General features: G+C 39.1%; 1 protein-coding gene across 1 annotated transcript in view; it reads left to right on the top strand.

Moving 5' to 3' along the window:
- Positions 1-245: 245 nt before the first annotated feature.
- The window catches only part of fa2h (fatty acid 2-hydroxylase), a 39,203-nt gene continuing 14,513 nt past the window's right edge, over positions 246-24,935 (top strand). Inside the window, exon 1 of the mRNA XM_053631274.1 lies at positions 246-757. Within this exon, the coding sequence (XP_053487249.1) occupies positions 476-757 (282 nt within the window). The 5' untranslated portion in view covers positions 246-475. The remainder of the gene's footprint in view (positions 758-24,935) is intronic.

Genomic DNA, 24,935 nt, shown 5'->3' with positions numbered 1-24,935 from the left:
CAGATGGAATTGAATATATGCAAACAGATGCCAGTAGGCGGAAATGCCACAATCAGGAAGTTTAGCATGCACTAAACACCGTTTTGAAATTCCTTTTTTTTCTTCTTCTACTTTTTTTGAAAAAAAAAAAATATATATATATATATATATATAAAACAAGCTAACTAAACAAGCACATTTTTAATTCATCGAAGAAAAATTCAAATGAAGTGATTTATTGGTTGATTTTTCATACTTGGTGTAACAGGTGTATCTAGCCAGACCAAACCCCTACAAGACCTAGCTCATGAATTATTCATGAGATACTAATAAGCTGGTTACTAAGACGTGGGTTTGGAAAAATCAGAAGCTAGTAGCGCTTAGCTGGACGCTCAGCGGGGGAGCCAAGAAAAGTCCTCCAGTTTTATCCTACCAGATACCTGGATATATTTTTATAATATATATATATACTTATACACATATATAAATTTAAAAAATGTCTCCCTCAGTGTCCACTCGCTACTTCTCGGAGCAAGAAGTTGCGAGACACTGCACGAAGGAATCATGCTGGGTGCTGGTGGGGACGCGGGTGTACGATGTGACCAGTTTCTTGCGGATGCACCCGGGCGGAGAGGCGCTGATTTTACGCCGCTCTGGGAGCGACATCAGCCGGCAGCTGGACGGACCTCCGCACCGGCACTCGGAGAACGCGCGGCGGTGGCTGGAGCAGTACTACATCGGTGATATAGACAAGGACTGCACACAGATTCACACAGAGGTACGCACTTTTACTGAATTAAACAATAAGTAATTCATTAAAATAAAAACTAAACAGTTATAGAGATGACAGCTCTCCGTTCATTTTGACCGACAAATCCCAAATTCAATATATAGTGCACTAGGTAGGGTGTGAAAAAGCATTACATTAGCAGTACTATATAGTGCGCGTATAAAGGGAGTCGTTTGCAATTCGGCTGTTGTCCATGATGCACCTGTTTTAAAACTATTTGCTGTAGTTGTACAGTGTGTTAACTTGTTTTTTAATGCTTACACGCTTGAGAAACCTGTAGATCAGTATTCACCACCCCTCCTGTCAGAGCTGATTTCCACCCTCCTTTCCTACCACACCTAATCCAGTTGATCAAGGTGTGCAGAGAGGTTTATGAGGTCTGTCATGTGTGTAAGGTGTGGGTGGAACTGGACTCTGTGTAGGGTGGTGGCCTCTGCTCGACATTGTTTATCAGTGTGTGTCAGAAGGGTTATGTATGGGTTATGTATGAGTTGCTATAGAGGAGTAAAGAACAGAAAAGGCAACAGGTGTGTCGACGACTATCATTCGTCTAGGAGTAGGCTACTACTTAGGTGACTGCTATCAAGAAAAGGGCAAGGCATTTGATATTAGCTGGGCCTATGAATACTTTAAGAATTAGGTAGCGTACGAGCAGGGCTGCCATTCATGTTACCCAGGCCAGGGGCAAACCTTTTAAAACAGCCCCTAAAGAAACACACATGTACGCTACACACGAAATGAATATAATGCACAATCAGATCGAAATCATTCGAATGTGATTTTCAGTATTGCTTTAAAACCTTTGCCGTACATTCTGTTGAGTTAACTAGTTCTTCTTCCTTTGTTATAATATATTTTTCTTTTCTTCTTTGTGTACGTGATGTTTGGGACATCTTGGCAAACTTGCATGATTGAAAGCATGACCCTCTCCATATGAGAAAATGTCTAATTAGTCAGAAAATGGTGTGGAAGCTCTTCATGCACCACACCACACCACACCACAGACATTTTACAAACCAGGAAATATGATCTTATCTTATGTTATATTATATTATATATCAATATGCATACACGTGCCCTCTTTAGGAAAATTTTTCCAGGGAACCTAATGGTGCGTCTTGTTCGAAAAACAGCCTGTGGTCAGCATTAGGGAGCCTACATGCTCTTTGCGTTAGGGAGATTCCTGGTACTCTGCATTAGGGATCCTGTGGGCATTATTCTTCAGAGACCAAGGTCCAAGCCGTACAGTCGCTCTGTATTAGTAAGAGTATGTATTTCTTATTAGGGTGCAGCTTCATAGGGAGCCTACGGGACCATGTACTCCTTACAAGGGCGATTATAGGCACTGATCTTTAGGGTATCATCTTAGGGCTCCTCACAAGAGAGAGCATTAGACAACAAACGCTCTGTTTTACGAATAGAGACCAACTGGGGTTTATTTTAAGAAGCTTACATACGCTCTGCATTAGGGAGACTATAGGCACTAGTCTTTAGAGAGGTTAAGGATGTTCCTCGATAGTGCAGCCTACAAACAATCTCACTAGGAAGCCTAAAGTCTATGGGTACCTGTTACTGAGACTGTCTGGACCATGCCAGACATTAGAAGGCTCTACAGGTAGCCTACAGGCAATACACTGGATTCTTCCTTCCACCACTGTTCTGGTGGCACTTGATGTAATACCTCTGCATTCAATGACAAAACCTCTTATATGACAAAGCTCTTATATATATATATATATTTCTAAAGCAACATTGCATCACTGACACATCTTTGCGTCTGTAGTACAAAGGAGAGAACTTGTTAACTACACACTTATAAACAGTCTAGTGTATGTATGTGTGTGTCAGAGAGAGAGAGAGAGAGAGAGAGAGAGAGAGAGAGAGAGAGAGAGAGTGAGACCCAGACTGTGAGGGAGAAAGTGTCAGACCGGTCTGGCTTGTCTGAGACAATCAGGTGTAGCCCAAAAAATGGTTCTTTTGAAAGCTTTCCATTGTGCTCATGGAACATATGAGCAGTCCATGGTGTTGTCCACGGTTAGCTGTTCGTTCATGATCTTGTTTCTGCACTGTTGGGGTCCGGTGTGATCAGTGGACACACATTTCTTAATATTTGTGAGTTAGTGAATGTCACAGTCTGGCCCTTAAAATGCCACTTCGTACGATGACAATATTTAAAGCAAAATGCAAATAAGTGTATATTTCCTCTATGTGTATGTGTGTGTGTGTGTGTGTTGGAGGCTGGATGTAAGGATGTGCATTGTCATCATGTCCATAAAGCAAACTTGAGTGTGTCGCGTTCTTTACCCATCTCGTGTTGTTCATTGTTTGCAGTGAAAAAGCACCACTCTTGTTTATCACTCGCTCGTACAAACTGCTATTGTGAACCTTATAACCGCATAAATCTGTGTGTAATGTGTGTGTGTGTAGATGTGCGTGTGCTACTTGAAACTTACTGTTTCTTGTGGGTGTGCATTTCCCAGCGCTGTGTTTTTTGTTGTTGTTCTGGTGAGAAACACTAGTAGCTATTCAAAAATGAACCAATTTAAATAACCAATTAATGAACCAAATTAAATAATACACTAAATGCTGTGAAAGTTGTTTGCTTGATTATCATATTAAGTGCAAAGCTTTTTACTGGCTTCGTTGCCAGTATGCAAAACAAGCTAAGCGTATCAGCTACATACACTCACCAACTACACCAACAATCTCTGCTACTTCCTTCCAAGTTTTAAGATGAAATCATGGTTATAAAGTTTTCTTTCTCTTGCAGGGGGTCATGGTGGCTTAGTGGCTTAGTGATTAGCACATTTGCCTTGTACCTCTGGGGTTGGCGGTTCCTCTGCCCTGTGTGCACTGTGCCCCCGTGCTTTGTGGGTTTCATCTGGGTACTTCACTTTCCTCCCCCAGTCCAAAGACTTGCATTGTAGGTTGATTGATATTTCAAAATTGTCCGTAGTGTGTTAATGTGTGTGTGATTGTGCCCAGCGATGGGTTGGCACCCCGTCCAGGGTGTCCCCCGCCTTGTGCCCCCAGTTCCCTGGGATAGGCTCCAGGCTCCCCGCGACCCTGAGTAGGATAAGTGGTATGGAAAATGGATGGAACGAATTGCGTGTAGGAATTAAAGTAAAGAAACATCAGACCACATGCGCCATAGGATTGGTCCGAGGAATCATTCAAGCCTGTGGTTTTCATTTGTTGCTTTATCACGTCAACTGTAATTTTACATAGAATTGAAACAATCTCAATGCAAATGGTTGTCGTTTCAGCGTTATTGAGTGCATGAGCACATAAAAGGAAGGCTTGCCTGTCACTTACCAGTGTGAACAAAGGGTTAGGTTGATGCTATCACAAGTGCGATTTTGGGCTGTGATTGCCCTTTTTTTTGGTTCCATTTCCATACCTTTGTACTTGTTAGATTTCCATGTATCTCACGAATCTCCAAATCTCAGATTATGTAATTATGGGTTCGGAATTACACCGCACCAAGGAGGAAAGAAAAACACTTACATGGGCCGGATTAATCGCACTTCTGACACCAAACTGTTAGATTTCCATGTATCTCAGGAATCTCAGATTATGCCTTTCAGATCTTCTGTCATGCCTTCCAGCCTGTTCTACAATTACTTCTATTAACTTTTAGTTTTGTGCTTAGAAAGTGTGGTTCTCCTCAGAGCGTTTCAGATCGATCTGGGGAGCCTAAAATATCATATCACACACTATCACATGCATGCTCAAATAGACATCCGAGTGTATTCATGCAAACCAAGAGTATTTATACACATTGATAACAGCAGTGCGTGGACAGTTTCTACTGGTGCAGGGGCCAGACAGATAGACAAAACAAAACACACAGCACACTATGAAAATAAGTCTTTTCAAGAGACAGAAAATACATGTGCCAGCTATAAGAAAGGATGGCAGTTGATCAGGTTATTTAAAGAGGTAATTAAATGTATACATTCATCATAGGTATTTAATAGCACAGAGACACACAAACAGAAACTACAACCCAGTATTCCCCATATCCAAGGTGTCTTAATACAGTTCAAAATATGAAAGTACATGATATAAGAGAATTTCCTTTCAGTTTTTTTTTCATTTTATTCTATTAATTAACAAAGTATGTTTTAGCTAAGCATTCAGAGTCGCCAATGGCGATAGCTCATAGAAATCCAATATGTAAGATTGTGTCATAACATGTCTGCATTACAGGTGTTTAATTCTAAAATGTTTGTTCGGACTGCAGTTGTGTCTGCTCGCATATCATATTTCCTTGTATACGGTTAGGACTGTAGGAATTTTGCTGAATATAATGGTTTACTGTATATAAGGTCTGTGTCTAGTCACAGTTCTCTCTGTATTCAACATAAATATTGTGACTGATATTCGTGTTACTGTTCTCCTGGGTGTGCTTTTAACGAAAGAAAACAAAAGTCCACCTTTTTGTTGTTCAGTCTCCTGCTTTGACCTGCTTTCATGCTTGTTTTGCCTCATGTTGTTATTCCTGTCGCATGTTTCCGAGGTAAAGTCGTGGCATGCAACTGAATGAAAGGCAAACATATGAAAGGCACAGCAATAAATCTGTTCCGCATCGTTTTTTTTTTTTCAAACGTGACCTGAATAAGATTGGATTTTGTTTTTCTCCATCTGCCATAATCTTCATGGATCCACCAAAACAAATCGGATTACTGCTGTTTGAACGCAACCAGAGACACTTTATAATCATTTAACAACAGATAGCCTATGAGGTTATCTGATTATGCACCACCATCTCAAATAACTGTGTAATGGAGATTTGTGAATGGAAAGTTTCTCTTGAACAGTGCATGTTTAGGTAACAATGCAACACCACACGGAAAATATTTCACTTCGACGGAAATTCATTCACGACCTGGTCAGTTTCAAAGAACTATCAACATGCAACTTTGACCTTCACAGATGGACTGGATCCTGTACATGTTATAGACGTGTTGTAGATAGAATACTTCCTACACTACACAAGAGTAGATATTAAAATCGTAACGCTGTTGGCTTTAACTGTGCCAGTGTACGTACATTCTTTGTAAGAATAGTTGGTTGTTATTTTTTAACACACAAAACAACCACAGGTATATCTGATTAAAAAAGCTGAACATGCTGGATATTGAGTTATTTTTGTTCTAGTCTGTTCTTGCACTGTGATGAGCCTGAGAAACCTGAATGAGTAAGAATGAAAAGTGAAGGAACTAATGTTTGTGTGTATTAGGGATGTATCTAAACATGAATACATTATTCAGAATGAACAGATAATGCGTTGCAAGCAGATACAAATACAGATACGAATAGGAGAGCAAGTGTGAGCAAGCAGATTGACGCTCGTGGAACAAGGAAAGAGCATTAACATTGAAGATGCACTTACAGCATTCATTCATTCATTCATCCTTAGTAAAGGGACAGTATATGTTAGGCTAGTAGTTTGTTTATTTTTTGAGTAAAATCTCAGAAAAGGTCAAGGGGCAGATACAAACCTGTGTTGCTGCTATTGCCATTATTATTTGTATTATTATTATTATTATTATTATTATTGTTGTTGTTGTTGTTGTTGTTATTGTTATTAGTGTTATTAGTGTTATTGTTCCTGTGGTTATTATTATTATTATTATTATTAGGAGTAGTAGTAGTAATAGTTCCACATTCCACATTCTTGCACATTTGCACACATCTAAATGCATTCTTTACAGAGTTTGTTTACATATTTTATGTGTAGAGATATGCTCCATCTCTTTAGATTATACTATTTTTTTGCATTGTGCTATTTAAAATGTTTATGTATGTTTACCTGTAAATATTTTTTTTTTTTACCACTACTGTAACGCTGCAATTTCCCTCAGGATCAATAAAGGCTATTTATCTAGCTATCTAAGCAAAAATAGTAAATGCATGTGCCGGATGAAAAAAAAAAACAGTCTCATGCACCTCTTTATTTGAAAGTAATTATGAACTGGACTGATGTCACTGAGGTTGAGGAACTGTCAGAGCTTATCCAATTTCACACACCACACTGACAGTGCTGCCATTTCTGCCTCAGTTTTTTCCAGTGTTTCTTTCTGGTATAGACTGCGCACAGTTCAGGTTGAAATAAGAATACAGATACGGATATGGGTATTTTTGAGCACTTTTGCAGACACAGATAGACTCAAGGCTCAGTTCTGGACACTTTTTTTTTAAATGTTTAAATTCTTTTATAGACTTTCTCTCTGACACATTTTGCTTTGATTCAGACAGCTTCCTTTAGTTTAGAGGTGATATTTGACTTAAAAACACTTCTTAACAAACTGAACCCTAATAGATAAACCTTTTTTGTCTTTTTGCTATCCTTGTACAATATTTAAGGAATAATACACGACAGGGAGTGCTGTCTGTGACAGGAAAATAATCAACAAGGGGGTGGAGTCAGCTAGATGACTAGTGGAGTTACTGTTACTTCCCCAAATTATACTGATTGTATTCCAATACCAGCACATCCAGAGGTGTTTTATTCTTCTTCTACCACGGCATTTTGCCAACACTAATATTTTTGTATTTATTGAAATAAAAGGACAATGCACCATATATGCTGTATATACACTCACTGAGCACTTTATTAGGAACAATTGCACACCTACTCATTCATGTATTTATCTAATCATCCAAACACGTGACAGACCAGGTGATTTTTTTCCCTCTAATGCTCAACTGTCTAGTTTGGGTGAACCTATGCCCAAGATTCCTGTTCTTGGCTGACAGGACTGTTACCCAGTGTGGTCTTCTGCTGTTGTAGCCCATCCTCCTCAAGGTTTGATGTGTTGTGCATGCTGAGATACTTCTCTGCTCACCACGGTTGTAAAGTGTGATTATATGAGTTACTATTTCCTTCCTGACAGCTCGAACCATTTTGCAGGAGATCGGCAGTTTCTGAAATACCAACACCCACAACCATACCACGGTTAAAGTCAAAGAGGTCACACTTTTTCTTTATTCTGGTGTTTTCTTCATTCTGCTGTATCTGCATGATTTTATGCATTGTGCTGCTGCCACATGATTGGCTGATTAGATAATTGCAAAAATGTGCAGGTGTTTCTATGTGGATGGTGAGTGTGTGTGTGTATGTTCCACAACTTTATACCAACATTAAACATATGTATGTATACGTATGTATGTATGTATATGTGTGTGTGTGTGTATATATATAATATATATATGTACATAAATATATATATATAAATTATATATATATATATATATATATATATATATATATATATATATATATATATATAAAATATATATAAAATGTTATGACTAATGTTGGTTTAATGTTGTAGAACATCTGCGAAACCTGTTATCACTTGGCTAATGGCTAACAGCTATAAACACTCATTGCCCTTCCAGCCTCTCTTTTATTCTCTTTCTTGAAGATAATAAGAAAATTCAGCTTGTCATGTTTCTGAGAAACAGCAACATGCCAAGACTTTCCTATTTCAGAAAATTTAGGTACAGATGTAAGCACTGACACTGGAGACACCTTCTATAGACAGTAAATAAGTGTCTCCTCAGAGAAAACTTTACCATGTGATAATAATATAATATAGAACCATTTGAGTCAGTGTGACTGTGCTAATTTGCTCTGACGTTGGGTTTCAGATCAGGTTCCTCTTGTTTATCGCCTTATCAGGTCTTGGAGAATGCGTTTGTACAGCAGCAATAGCATCTTATTGCCTCTTGCACATTTTATTGTTTCATTTCGTTAGAACATTTTATTGTTTCGCCTTTTAATATCTGTCAGTATAATTTACCATATAACCTTAGTCCTTAGTGCCTTTAGGCACCACTCATGATGCCTAAAGTTTAAAGGTCAAACACTTGCCTCATGTCGGGTAGAAAACCGAAAACCTGCAAAGTGATTCACTGATCCACACACTATTCAGTCATACACACTGGCTCCACTTATATGGCTGAAATGTGTCGGGAAGTTCACAATGCCACAAATGTGTTTGTGAACCAGCGGGCATTGAACCAGCAGGGGTATCACGGTTACGGTTTCGGCTGCCAAACCCAGCATTGTAAACATTTTTGTTTGTGTACTTTTAGTTGGATGATGTAAGCAGCTTTGAGTTTGCTTTAAGCATGTAAAAGGCACTGAAATGTACGTCATGCACTATTGATTGTTTTAGGAGTATATTTATTGTTTTTAAATAATAATATTGTCTCTCTATGCAAAAGAACAGCATGTTAGGGATTAGGAATGAGGCACATCTTATAGTTTTAGCATAAAATAACTGCTATCTTGCTATGTTGCTATCTTGGAAGCGATAGACAACAAAATAGGCTAAATTAAAGAAAAACAAGCCAGGCAGTGGAAGCTCAGTGGTTAAGATGTTGGACTACTGATTGGCAGGTCATGAGTTCAGATCCCAACACTGCCAAGCTGCCACTGCTGGGCCATGGAGCAAGGCCCTTAACCCTCAAACTGCTTAATTGTATAAAAATTAGATAAATGTAAGTCACTTTGGATAAGGGCGTTTGCCAAATGTCATAAATGTAAATGTAAGTCGACTCCAGTGGCGTCAACAGGGCCACATCTGCTGACATGTCTAGTCCTTCTTATTACTAATTTGTATGCCAGAACTACCTTTAATATTATGTATAGTACTAAAATGTGAGGGAGGGAAGTTATTAAAGAAAAAAACTTTTCAGACATTTGACCTTGCCATGACCTTGATCCTGTTTGGATCAATTCCAAAATCTAATCTAATAATTCCATATAAATCCTGCAAACATTCAGCCATTGGTTCTTCTAACGAGAATCTAGGATGGATGAACAGACTGATGGACGGACATCCTGAAAACATAATGACTCTCCCACTCAGTGGAGGAGGCATAAAAACAACTTTAAGTGTGTTAGTAAGTTGTTGGGCCTCAATGAGCTGCCAGACTCGTGTACTTTTTTTTGTTGATAATTTTGGTGATGGTGATGGAGAGCGCTGTCTAACACGTCGCTCCAAAATTTAAAATTGATCTTCTGTTAGGTTGAGCTCTGGTAAATGTGAAGTCCAGAGCATACGATTTACATAATTTTCATCCTCATCAAACCCTTCCGTGAGTCCTCGTGCCCTGTGGATGGGGGCGGAGTCATCCTGGAGGAGACCACTCCCATGAAAAAATGCTTCATCGTAGCATAAATGTGATTAGTCAGAAGAACTTGTTTGATTTGTTTCCGGCGACAAGTGGAACCAAACCATGCCAGCAAAAACGAATGCCTCATGCAGCATAACAAGCCACCGGTTATTTCCTTCCATTAGGGTGTCGTCCAGCAGAAGAATGCACAAGGGCAGGGATCGGTTCTCCAGTGCACTCTCTGGAATGCTTCTGCTGCATGGATATGGTCTCATTTTGCTGTCAATAGCCTTTTTGTTTCAGCATGCCTGCATAGAAACCAACATGCGAACCAAAATCTACAATATCTTTATCTTTCACTTAGAATCCCAAGTCCGAAAAGAAAGGTCAGTGTAATCTTTATATGCTGCGTGGCTGAAGATTATCATGTGGCCTTTAGTAAGGATGTTGTTTGTACCATTTTGCATTGTTGTGGTGACGGGAACTCGCTGCTGTTGCTTTGTTACTCTTGAGCCTATGTGTCTTGTCCCTGTGGGGTTCCCTCTGTACTCCTGGATAAAGAGAGGTTAGTGAGAGAGGGTAGAAAAAGGTACAGGCAGTGAAGCTGATCAGTGTAGACAGCATAGGTAGCGTGGCTCAAGCGAAGATTAATTACCACGTACCACCAACACAGCTGGTGCCCTTAAGATTGCTCATCAGGGACTTGGAGCAGCACTGGCTCACTAATTACATCACAGTACCGCTGCCTCGCCTGGAGGATGGCCTGCTAGGTGAAAACGTCAGACAAAAGTCCCAGTGGAAAAATTCAGAAATTGACCGTGACTGTATCAGTGCTGATAGTTGAGTTTTGCCTCCTGTTGAGTTCTTAATGCCTTCAGGGGTGTCAGACTATAAGCAGAAGTGTACAGAGTGACAAATGTTAGGAGAGATTCATCATGCGCTTATACACTAGAAGAACAACTTCAAGAACCTTTTTTTAATGTGTGTGGTCTCCATATATATATATATCTCCATCCAAATATTAATGTGATGGATTATTAAAAGGATGTAACTCTGGACCAATCAGAAGGTCCTGGAAGCTGAAGCATTAAATAGCATAACTCCACTACATTATTGATTAAGAGGTCGTCACTTTGGGACTGTGAACAAACTATTGAGTCCAACATTTCAGAAAGGTCAATTCAGTTTTATTTGTATAGCACATTTCATTACAGCCATGGTCACAAAGCAGCTTTACAGAAATCTGATATAGATTTATATCTTTATTAAGCAAGCCAGAGGTGATAGTGTCAAGGAAAAACTCCCTGAGACAACTTGAGGAAGACACCTTGAGAGGAACTCAAAAGGGAACCCATCTTTAAAAAAAAAAGTCTGATTTAATATCTAGCACTTGAAGATGAGATCACTGTAATTTTACCATGATGGGAATGCCTGATAGTGCTCATGGTAGTTGTAATCAATTCAAACAGTGTCCATTTATTTATATGATGCTTTCCCAAAAGGACAGCAATCATTACACAGTAATATACTGAATAATTACTGGTCTATGGTTAAATAACATGCACAGCTATTGTGTACAAAGCAACATTATGATGCAAGCAAGGTGGCAAAATGGGCAAATATGTGCACTTTTAAACAGGGAGCAGTGAAACTTATCACAAAGAAATCACAAGGAAACTCAAGGAAAAGGTTTTCACTTTCAGGGAAGATTCACATGACTGTAGGCTACGACAACATGGAGGCACCATCAAAATCTTCTAGGACATGGTTACACAACTCTAATCATTGTCTCAATTTTGTCACAAATGTTTCTTCTAGAATTCCTAATGAGAAATAGAATGAGACCAGATTTTTCTGATATAAAGGGGTCAAACAAATGCATCAGATCCATCTTCTGATCACAAGACAAACACTTTTCCCTTGAAAACTTGTCCATTGAAAATTAAATAAACTTAAAAAAATTTTTTTTTTATGTATCCCAGGAGACGTGGGGCACAAGGTGGGGGGCACCCTGGACGGGCAGGGCACAATCACACACTACGGACAATTTAGAGATGCCAACCAGCCTATAACACATATCTTTGGACTGGGGGAGGAAACCCAGAGGAAGCCCCCGAAGCACAGGGAGAAAATGCAAGCTCTGCGCACACAGAGCGGAGGCAGGAATTGAACCCCTAACCCTGGGGGTGCGAGGCAGACTTGTTAACCACATGTCAACAAAGGCTTTTGACATTGTGACTTTCCTGAAAAGTGGAAATGCCAGCGACATTTCCAAATAAAAGCGACACACACTTTTCCTGTATCGCTGGGTGCAGATTATTAACTAGTGAATAACTAACTAAAACTGTGAGCATATGAGATCTCTGATTATAACTTTAATACACAAACCAAGTTGCATGAAGAAGGTCAGCGGAGTAAAAAAAAAGTTATCATTTCAATTTTAAATTTAAGAGAAATAAATTTAAGTCAAAGAAATTTGACTTCCTGAAGTTTATAATCTATAATAATACCGGGCATTTTGCATGCTTTCATTTCCTGTTTGTTTCAGCGGTTCTTTGTCCTCAGTACGTTGCAGGTCAGGTGATTCTCTTGACCACACACTTTGACACCAAAACCACAGTTGAATTAGTGGTTTAGTGCTTTGGTTGGTTGTCTTGCTGTATGGTGACCTGTCACCCTCTTTTTTTTTGAGCAGATATGATTTGAGTGCTCGGTTAAGAGGCATGCATGCACACATCACCATGTTTCACCAATCACGTGCTTTGGAACATGTCTAACTCCTACCCATTTTTATTGCTACACTTACCTCATGATTTTTCAGATTCTCTCAAGTATGCATCAGTATTTGTCCTGGAACTAGACAAACATTTTGTGGAAATTTTTTGGAAACTGTAATTTGGCTGAATTGTGTGATAAAGATCCTGTAAGGATAAACAATCAGAGCGATTCAGAAAACAGGCTCTCACATAAACATTCTTCAAAGTGAGCTTGAAGTAATAAGTGTATATTTTTCTGTCCATTAGCATGTTTTGTTTACATTTTGCAATTTCCATTACCATATTTGAAACTGTCCCTTAAATTTTGTGTAATCCTATGCCGTCCAAGTAGCGATTACACCCTGAGATTTTAATTAAAAATGCCTCATGACCATGCATTCTCATGACCTTTGTTCTCATGACCAAATAATTCTTTTACGATGTGTGGTTTTTTTGCCTTTGACAGCAAATCGTCCATTGTAAATGGTGTTGCTCTGAATGCTAAAGAAATTACACCAGCCTATTGTTCAGTCTTCACACCTGAACATCGCTAGCTGTTTTGCAACACCATAGTACACCAGTAATCCATGGCTGCTTGGTGTTGAAGGAGAAAACAGCAGCTCGGGTATGCAGAGAATCCTTAATGGCATTTTGAATCCGATGAAACTTTGTTTTGTCCTTGCTCCATTCTCTGACTTTCATCCTCATAATGAAACGGCAACTAAAGTGGAGATACTGAGCTTAAAAGCAACTTTGGCTTTTCAGTGACTTTGTGGCAGGTCTTTTTCGGGCTGCTGAAGGTGTATTTGAAAAGGTGGTTTGAGAAAGTGATGGTGAATTTATTATACTGCACTGGTAACCCGGGGAAACAGGTGCTTTTGGGGCTTTTTAAGTACTTTTGTGCAAATCTGTGCATGCAAAGGAAGCCTTTTGCATGCATTGTGCAAATTGAATGCACATGTTGGACATGTTAGGCTTTTTATGCTTTGCATGAAAAGATCTTCCATAATTGCATCAATTCTAATATATATATATTTATATTGTCTGGTGTAACTGTTCATATTGTTACTCCACAAACCGTCTGGTTTTAAAGTTGAACTGCACTCTTTTTTTCTCCCCCACCTGCGTTTCTAGCAGCAGGTGAACCACACCTTCCACCTGTCACACAGTTCCTTAGAGGATCTATTACATTCTCTCAGCATCCACTCATGCTTTATAGGTCACATGCCTCCAGTGTCATTCTGTGCTTTGCTTGCCCATTGACTAAGCAGAATTGTGTGACCATTCCATAACAAACAATATGACAAATATGGTCATCCGTCTTTCTTACGGTTTAATTTGTGTTTGGAATACCCTTTGTCTCCACAATTTTACCTGAAACTCAATGAGTACGAAAGAGAGCTGGACAGAAACTGCACCGAACACTGAAATAAATTAATAGTTTCTGGCCAGGCAGGTTAGTTCAGATGTCTGTGCGAGACCTTACGAATCACCAACATACCTGTTTGTGGAGCAAAAGATTCACGCTGCCTCGCCCTCAATCTTGACTAGAAGTTCCGAGCTGACCTGAGATCAGTTTCGTTCTCTCGTCGAAGCCTGGAATTTACAGCGTGGTGAGAACAAGGCAAATTTGAATGCCATCCTGTGCACTCTGCATTCAAAACCCGCACATTTGGTGTGCATTGCATGTCTACGCAAATGTGTAATACTAAACCGGCTCATCTGCAACAGTGCTGGTTTGTTCTCATTTAAATTGTTGGATTGATATTTTGTTTAAAGCCAACACTTACACTTTTTATTTTAACCTAAAAAACTTGTGTATTAAAGACTGGCATAAATAAAATGCTGACTCAGAGGAATCACCAAGTTATAGTGAATTTTAAGCAGTATTTTAGGTTTTGCACGTAGCTTTGTTAAAGCATTTCATTTTGAAATCATTCTGGGACTCTTCTGTGACATCTCTGAATAACACTAGTAGCATTGAATCATTGGTTGATTAGTGACAGGTCAATGCCTTATAATGAATGGACAGTCCTTCCAAAAGCTCATCCACCACCGTCTTTATCAGTTTTCTGCTGTCCAACCGTGTATCATGGCACCATTATGATAAGGGTTAAACATTAACAAGGATGAGCTCGCATGGGCTGTGTAACCTGTGGACACTGAAAGCAGTGAGATAATATGTGTCGAGTATGGGATGCTGGCTGAGTTTCATTTGAATCAGTGTGTGCAAATAGGCTTTGAAGCGTTACACAATCGGAACAATACATGGCCATCGCCAATCCTTTGTTGGATTTTTTTACCCGTATGTGTCCCAGTGATGAATATATTTCAATATTGGCATAGTATTCTGAAATAAAAAGAGGTGTTTAGTATTAGGGGTGTTAAGGTTTGAACGTTTCTGAGAATGAATTAAGGAAATGGAATTAAGGAACATGGAAATGGAGGTTGCTGTAGTGTGTTTTAGGGCAGTCCAGAGGGAGGGGGCTGTGAAAATTTTAATTACAGCCGGATTAAAAAAAAGGATGAGAAACACTGGAGTAAGGTATTTAACTGGGTAAAACAACTGAACAGATTGATATGTGTTAAGGAAATCAGGTTTTTTTTGAAAAGGTCAGCAGTGAGGTAACCGTTCGATCATACACTGTGACTAATCCTGAATCTGTGACACTGTAACTACCCTGTTTAGCATTAACATATAATCAGTGTATTACCTTTTTGAATGGGATCAAATGACAGGGATCATTATTTTGTGCTTCATGGCTGCAGTGAAGTCTTGTCCTTCTCTATCTCATCAATCGCTCTGGCCTGGTGTATTTCTGTACTTGACATCACAGTGGACTTTGAACCCATTTCTGATTTTGATGACGTGGAGCAGCAATCATACAGTCACCCTTTATCCCTCCCTATCCACGTCACTTCCATATTACCACAGATGCTTTTCTGTTCCACAACAGCTTTTCATATGAATCTTATATCCTCCCACACTTTCGGATAATGCCATTCACACTCCAGGCAATTACAATGACTACTGCATGAACTCCTCTCACTCCTGTGGATGATAGCTATTGTGACTTTTGCTAAGTTCATCCAGACTACACCTTTATCTGAGGCAGTGTTGTGTTCAGACAGAGTAAGGTGTAGAGTTCAACTCTGCCTCTATCTGTAGAAGGAATAGGTGGATTGAAGAGATGGGTGGAGGTTTGAATGAAGGTTAGCCTGGAAGTTACACCCTGTTGAAATCCTACCACAAAACTGCTGATATTGGTTTACTGGAGGAAAGAAAGACCAGATTATGAGGTCTGCAATTAAACACACCAGAGATTGTTATCTGTTGGTAATGGTTCTTTGCAAGGAGGCTACTTCAGGTCCAAAGGCCATAAAGGCTGTAAACTTGTTTCTGAAGAGCAGATATAACCTGCATTTGTTCTTCGTTTGGTGCGCTGAAGAACCAGTTTAAGTAGCTTTTAGATTTTAAATGATGCAGTGTGACTATGGGTAAAACAGATATTGCCAAGGGCCAGGGAGAAACTCTTAGTCATACAGCAAAATAACAAACAACTAAAGCTTATGAGATATGACTCTGGGAGAGTGTGAAGATCTAGGTCAGATTGGTAGGGCTTGAGGACAGGATGCAAGGCATGAAAAGCGTTGAGGGGACAAAAGGATTGGAAGGGATGAGAAGGATGAGGGTTTCTAGTGTCTTTAGGCAATCCAACATCCCACTATATCCATGGCAAATACAACCCTTGCACTATAACCCCTACAGATAGCCCCCCACAACCCCATACACACACTGCCAGCCCTGTTCTAGCTGTACCAGCCTGCACATAGCTCCCTTCTTCTTTCTTGTTTGGCCTTTGTCCTGTCTTTACCACAATTCTCTCTGTTTCCTTCTCTCTCTCTCTCTCTCTCTCTCTCTCTCTCTCTCTCTCTCGCCTTTCTCTCTGGCCTGTTGTTGATAAAGATCCATCATTGTCCAGCCTCCACACCATGATGGCCTTCTCACAATCTGAGCTCGCTTCTCTCTCTGGCTTGTGAAGTAGATCCCAATGCAATTCATCTAAACTTTGGAATTACACCATGCATGTTGGTTTAAAAGGGTGTGGGACTGAGTCAGCCCTAAATGTCAATGTTGGCTAATTGCAGGGCAGCAGCACCATGCAACCTAAACATGGCTACGAGGCTCATGAATTACTCCTGGTCATTTTAATACTTGTTTTTAATTTGTGACATGTCTATTGGCTCCCTGTTAAAAAAAAGGGGGGAATATATTTTAGTTCAGTTTACCACCATCTTCATCAAATGGAAAAATATCTTGGACAGTATGGCAGGTTGGATGGGTGGGGGAAAACCTGCTCAACCTGCTCCACTCTGCATGGGACACCCCATGCTTCCAATAGGGGATAATAATAGAGAACAATGAGGGAGTTTACCTTTCTTCTTCATATCCCCCTTCCCTTCGTTTTCTGTAATCGAACACATTCACTTTTCCACTTGAAGGCCACTGACTGAAGTTTTAAAGTAAAAAAAAATGTTTTCCAAACAGACTCACATTTCAGTTTATGTTAAAAGCAATATGTTAGCAGAGTTTCAGTTTGGATTTAGGACATGGCAGAACCCTGCGTTCTTCTTTGTTCACTGTTGGAACAGTACCATTCAATTTTTGCTGCTATAAATTGAGTTATCAGCACTGATATTATGAAACAAAATTTCAATCTTACATTATTCTGTCTTAAGGGCTTAATTTAACTGACTACAGCTGGGTGTCCAAACCTTTTCAGTATTCTTTTTCACAGTTTATGGCATCAAAATGTTTCCAAGATATCTTCTAAGAGTACTAAACTGGCTGCTAAAACACCATCTCATTTCCCCATTTTATTTCATTTATATGAACTCTTAACTCTTGTTGAATTGAGGATCTGATTAATATATTTAATCCACACTGTTGCACTTGCTTAGCTAGCAAGATATATAAGTCATGTTTCAAGTGAGCCATTTTAGGACATTTAGCAATAGTGTGATTGTAAAACCAATCATAATTGCATACATTCATTCATCTTCAGTCTAGGGCTGCAACTAACGATTATTTTCATAATCGATTAATCGGCCGATTATGTTTTTAAGATTAATCGGGGGGCCGGGGGGTGCAAACATTCCGTACCATTTTTATTTTTATTTTTATGAAATTCACAAACTGAGTGTTACAAATCCAAACTAGAGCTGCAACAACTAATTGATAAAATCGATAATAACCGATTATGAAAATCGTTGTCAACGAATCTCCTTATCGATTAGTTGGTCTGCGTGCGGCACGGGGTGCATTTACTCATTACGTTACTTCTGTTTCGAAAACACGCTTCGGAGAGTAAATACTAAAGTTGTGTCCCGAATGACGTACACTTACACTATGTATTATGTACTCTACCGTCTAGTATATGAATATGAGAAAGGTAATATCGTCTCAAATGGAACACTAGCGGGTTTTTACTAACCGGAAGCGTAAGCCGCTTCCTAATCGACAGCGCATGACGTCATACGCATGTAATGCGATGCCGCTAACCTTAGCCTAATACCCAGAGTCACCCACAATAACTTTCTTCAGTTTACTAGTTTATGTCAGTGTTACCTTTTTATAAAAAGTAATGCGTAAATACTATTATATAATATAAACTTATATATTAGTTTATATTATATATAGGTATTACTGCATTATTTTTATGGATGCACAAAAAGCACTGATTTAAACTACAGTCCTAAATGAATAATATATATTCTGGTGTGTGTCTGTGTGTATTGGGTTCTTTTCAGTCTTATATAATTGGACAAACAGTTGTGTAAAGTTTTAGTCTGAAGTTTATATTTGTAACACTCAGTTTGTGGATTCCATGTAAAATAAACGAAAAAAAGGTACTGAAAGTTTGCCCTTCTCATCCAATTAATCGATTAATCAAAATAAATAAAAAAATAAAAAAATCGGCCAACTATTCAATTATGAAAATAACCGGTAGTTCCAGCCCTACTTCAGACTAAAACTTTACATTAACACAGTTTATATGATATAAAAGAATGTATGCATTATTTTTCATGGATGCACAAAAAAGCACTGATAATTAATGAAGTCTCATTTTCACTACACCTTATGGTTTCTGTTACTCACTGCCTCTAGACATATTGTTTTACTTATGCTTACTTTGATCGTACTGTTTTAATTAGACATTAGAGATCTTACTCACGCTCCCACTGTTTATCACCGAAACTTCCGGGAGAGTTGGGATGTCTGCACTAATATTTATGTGTGTGCACGTGCATGTGTGTGTGTGTGAGTATATATATATATATATATATATATATATATATATATATATAATATGTATAGGTGTTTAGATGTGTAGGTGTATAACAACTACTTAGCAGTAACTCCTTGGGTTACTGATTTGTGACTCAGAGCATATAGATGAAGCATGGAGAGAGGAACTGGCCAGAGAGGGAGTGGAGCACCACATCTTGTGATCGGGGATGGGAGTTTCCTGAGAGCTGTGTTTATGAATGAGGTGGAGCTAACCTGTCCTGTTGCAAGTTTGTGTGTGTGCGTGTGCGTACATATGTAGATGAAATAATCTACCTAGAGATTAAGGCCTCTCATAAACTTTATCCCACAGTCAGATCGTATGACTACTCAGCAGAGTACTTGGCACTGATGACTAAACTTCTCTTGGTTATTTTGTAAAAATATAGCTTTAATGTGGAATGTACAGTGACTTCTGAAATCCCATCATACATCATACATCAACAGTCATACGTTCATCTGTGTAGGACATTTTGCAGTCTCAAAGCTGCTGTAATAGTTTGTATACCATTATTGCTTTTTGCCTCCCTTTGTTTTGTGAACATTCTACACTTTAATCAGCCTGGATGCAAGGTTATATCTGGAGATTATGACATATAATATGACATATATAACTGAGTAGCTTTTAGTTCTGTAAGTCATCTGCTAATCTCAGTTGCCTACCAGGCCTTTGCTCTGTAGGCTATACAGTATATTACTGCCATATAGGCTGTGGATGCTTATATATGGCGTATATGTCATGCCTTGCCCTAGACACTGTGTAATGCCAAAGTAAAGTCTGTCTGCTGGCTCAAAGGCCAAATTTGACATTCCTGCCACATTTGCATGATATAATTTTCATTACAAGTTATATTATTGACACAAACTCGAGTGAAATATTTAATATGAATTTCCAAGTTCCTTTGTATTTGGTATGTCCTCTTTTTTGCTTTAATGACACTGTGCACTTGAGCTGGCATGGACTGCACAAGTTTGTGCAAAAACTTCTGATCCATTTTAGACCAACTCTATTGGAGTGAACACATGAGCACATGCTTCAATAGAAAAGATTACGCATAAGGATAATCTGATATTTTGTACAAAGCACTTAACATGGTCAATATAACACATTTGCTCATAGTAGGGACCTAGAAATAGTGCAGAATCTTGAATATTAACTATACAAGACATTGAACATTTACTTTCTTTGTTTTCAATATTTCAAAATTCTAAAACCTTCTGTATATTTCCAATTTTAAATGAAAAAAAAAATCTTAGATTTTCAACGTGGTATCAGACTTTTTTTTATTGCTCTCAGAACAGATTCAGTTCTCTGTGGCATGTTGTTGGAGATCCTTTGAGAGATGTCCTTTGAGATCTTGGTGCAGGTTTATTTGAGTTACCAAAGCCTTCTTGTCAGCTCGAACTAGTCTGGCCATTCTCCTGTTTTTTTTTTTGTTTTTTTTTTTGTTTTTTTTTTGTTTTTTGTACGTTGTGCGTGAAAATCCCTGGAGATCAGCAGTTTCTGAAATACTCAAGACAGTGCATGTAGAATGAACAACCATAACCGAGTCACTGAGATGTGTTCAGTAATCCCCCCAATTTAGTCTAGGCCAATTCCCAACCAGTCCCAGCCATGCCACACTCAGTCAGCTCTCCACTATTATACGACATTCGGTTGGCTTCATGCCCTTCCTCCGAGACACGTGAAGCTCATGCACACACACACACAAGAGGAAAGCACTATTCTTCATGCGTGATCTCACATAAGGCCATGATTGGCTAGGGTTGCTGTGATTGACAGGGGAGAGAGTGTAGAACCCAGTGTGTCTCTAAGATAGAGGACTACAGCAAGCACCTTTCAGTGTTTTCTCACGCACAGACACACACACACACTGACAGACAGACAGACCGATATACACTCACACAGACAAACAGACAGATACACAAACACTCGCACAACGAGACAGACAGAAATACACTCATGCAGACAAACGACAAATACATTGTCCTCTCTTAGTACAATGTGTACTAAGTTTTCTGCTTCTTTACTTCATATAGTAAAGAAATACTTTATATCTCTCTCTCTCTCTCTGCAGTAATTTCTGACTAAAGTAGCAGCAGAAAACGTTCTCTTGCAGCAATTGAAATGACGTTGCCTTTATCTGTAGCGTGTTCTGTACAGTAACGTGTTGACACTTCTACACTTAATCACACTAAAGATAAAATCTAAAGGTTGATCCGCTGTATAACACACTGTGGGTCCAACAGACATGCTACAGAGCAAAGGTTATCTCTCATGATGGAGATGGGATTATTGAAGCTTCAACCTGGGAGTCTTGGGTTTTCGGTCATCCAGGTCATGATTAATGTTGTAATAGAACGTTCTAGTAAATGGACCTCTGCTCAGTTCCTCACAGATGTTTCGCTGCCAATGGGTTTTACTGACTGGTGGGGAATTTCTGCTGCTTAAACAATGTGAGCATAAGTGTCATTTGCATAAGTGTCACTATGTTATTGTTTTGGTTTGGCGCAAGGAAATTTTTTGCTGTTTTCATAGTCATAAACTAATTAACCATCTGTATTAAAGTACAGGGAGCGCCAGCATGATAGGATCTTTGAACTCATTTTGGTTCAAACGTGTGTGTGCGTGTGTGTGTCTGTGTGTGTGTGTGTGTAAATCCCTTCCAAAATCCCCCTCTTTGCTCAGAGGCAAGTATAAATCAAGTTGCTATCAGGATACAATTAAATTTTTTAGTCAGATTTGCGCTTTCTGTCTTGTGTTATGCATCTCTTCCACTTTCTCTCACGCGTGATCTTCATTCTGATAGCGTTACGCTCTAGAAAGATGAATCTCAAGGTCACTGTAATTCAATATTCAATAACTCTTCCCTCTCTTACATATATGAATCTGTAAAAGTGCGAAATAATATTTTGCTGTAGGAGATAGGTGTGTTTGCTTGTAACAGGATCAGCTCTAATTCCTACACATAGTGAAGTGACAAATTAAAGGAAATAAACACGGTCCCCCACAGCATAACATCGTTTCTTTCCTTTAATTTGTCACTTGTCTGTGTGCAGAAATTAGAGCTGATCCTGTTTTAAACTCAGTTTTGTCAATGTATGGTACTTGTCACCCTTCTTCAATATAAATAAGCTACTCCCAACTACTAAATACTGGCTGAAAATGAAAAGGGTTCATGTTTAAAATGAAATTTACTTAAACAGCAGAGGTGCCAAATTTCTCATAGAGAGTGAAATCTGTAATATGAAATGATATCATTGCCTATTTGAACTGAGTTTCACACGTTCTCTCTGTGTTTCCACCGGGTTCTCTGGTTGCCTCTGACCTCCTAAAATCATGCAGATAGGCGGATTGGACATGAGATGGCATCCCATCCGATGTGAATTCTCCCATCTTACGCCGGCTTTGGATCCACTGCGACCCTGACCAGGATAAAGCACTTGCTGAAGATTATTCAATTCAATTTTCAATTCAATTTTATTTGTATAGCGCTTTTTACAATAGACATTGTCTCAAAGCAGCTTTACAGAAATATCAACATGGTATACAGATATTAAAGGTGCGAATTTATCCCAACTGAGCAAGCCACTGAGTGGCGACGGTGGCAAGGAAAAACTCCCTAAGATGTTTTAAGAGGAAGAAACCTTGAGAGGAACCCGACTCAGAAGGGAACCCATCCTCATCTGGGTAACAACAGATAGTGTGAAAAAGTTCATTATGGATTTATATGAAGTCTGTATGGCCTTAGGAGCAGCCGTAGTCCCAGCAGTCTGGAATTAGAGAAGATTTGATCTCCATCCAGAGGCAGAAAGGATCTGGATCTCTAGTATCTCCATAAATTCATGTGGGGCTCGGCGAAAGGAGAGAGGGAGAAAAAAGATAATTATGACTGCGAAGTAGTAGAACAGAATCTAGTCAGGGTAGGCTTGAGTAAACAAATACGTTTTAAGCCTAGACTTAAACACTGAGACTGTGTCTGAGTCCCGAACACTAATAGGAAGACTGTTCCATAACTGTGGGGCTCTGTAAGCGAAGGCTCTTCCCCCTGCTGTAGCCTTCACTATTCGAGGTACCGTCAAATCGCCTGCATCTTTTGATCTAAGTAGGCGTGGCGGATTATATAAAACCAAAAGGTCGCTTAGATATTGTGGCGCGAGACCATTTAGTGCTTTATAGGTTAATAAAAGTATTTTGTAGTTAATGCGAGATTTTACTGGGAGCCAATGCAGTATTGATAATATCGGTGTGATATGGTCGTACCTTCTAGTTCTAGTTAGGACTCTAGCAGCTGCATTCTGGACTAACTGGAGCTTATTTATATTCCTACTGGAACATCCAGACAGTAAGGCATTACAGTAATCTAATCTAGAGGTGACGAATGCATGAACTAGTATTTCCGCATCATGTAGTGACAATATGTTTCTTATTTTAGAAATATTTCTGAGATGAAAGAAGGCTATCCTAGTAATATTATCTACATGAGCATCAAATGATAGGCTGGAGTCAATAATCACTCCAAGGTCTTTAACTGCTGCACATGATGAAACAGAAAGACCATCCAGAGTAACCATGTGATCAGAAAGATTACTTCTAGCTACACGTGGGCCTAATAAAAGTATTTCTGTTTTATCAGAATTAAGTAGAAGGAAGTTAGTTAACATCCAATGTCTAATGTCCTTTACACAATCCTCAACTTTACTAAGCTTCTGTCTGTCCTCTGGCTTCGCTGAAACATACAACTGTGTATCATCAGCATAACAGTGGAAGCTAATTCCATGTTTACGAATAATTTGACCTAGGATTATTATCTGTCATTATCAAACTCTGCCTGTCCTAATGGTGCACTCTACCTTGCCCCTGGCGTATTTTGTAAACGGAGTGAGAGGAGTTGATTTGATTGGATATCTCATAAACACATTTATTGATAATGTATTTATCTCCAGGATTTTGCTGATGGTCAGGAGAATTCAGAGGATATATTGTCCATGCCCACATTCCAGCACCATGGTGTTGTGCTTATAAACAGTGCTTGTTCCTCATTCAAGCGCATACAGTGCACGTATTTCACGTCAAAGATACATTCTTGTTTATCCACCAAAAGTAAGGAGGAGAACAATCACAGCACAAATCAGCATCAGGTTAGGACATCACTATAATATATTCCAGTATATGAAGCTGTACAGACTAGTCTCAGTGCTGTATCAGATGTATATGTTGTGCGTGCAGGTTAGACCTCGTGCTGGTTGGATGCATAATTGTCTCCCATCATTTATTCGAATGCACGGTGTGGATAGAGAGAGTCACTATAACTACATGTGTTTGTTTCCATCTCCATCCCCCAGAGACTTGGACTTGCGTGTTGCGCCGCTTGCATGTTTATTTCTTTGTGTGCACATATGGAAGGGCAGGCGATCATATGTGTGATACAGAAGTGTGAATTTTTGTTTTGTTAGTGTGAATGACTATACTTTAGTTGTAGTTTGGATTTATAATTGTGTGGCAGCCTGGGAAAACCCTTCATTTTTGATATTTTTTTACTTTATATAATTTTGAAGTGTTTTTTTCCCCAACTCTTTTGCAAGCAGAAGTAAAATTCTAGCATTTTGAAAAATCTGCTTCCCCTAAAAGTGAAAAGGGAGAAAATCACTTTGAAAGATTTCATCCCAATTCCATTGAAAGATGCCCTACCTACAGTACATCTACACTTATAATCTACTTATAGAGAACCAACATTACTGAGTCTTTTTAAAGAGCTGGTACAGGGGTACGGTTAGCACGTTTGCCTCGTACCTCTGGGGTTGGGGGTTCAAATCCCACCTCCACCCTGTGTGTTTGGCGTTTGCATACTGTGGGGGTGTCCTCCAGGTACTCCGGTTTCTTCCTCCAGTCCAAAGACATGTGTTGCAGGCTGATTTGCATCTC

This window comes from Ictalurus furcatus, chromosome 8 (assembly GCF_023375685.1).
Source record: "Ictalurus furcatus strain D&B chromosome 8, Billie_1.0, whole genome shotgun sequence".
Taxonomy (NCBI): Eukaryota; Metazoa; Chordata; class Actinopteri; order Siluriformes; family Ictaluridae; genus Ictalurus; species Ictalurus furcatus.
Note: the sequence above shows the minus strand (reverse complement) of the source record. Positions and strands in the feature narration are given on the sequence as shown.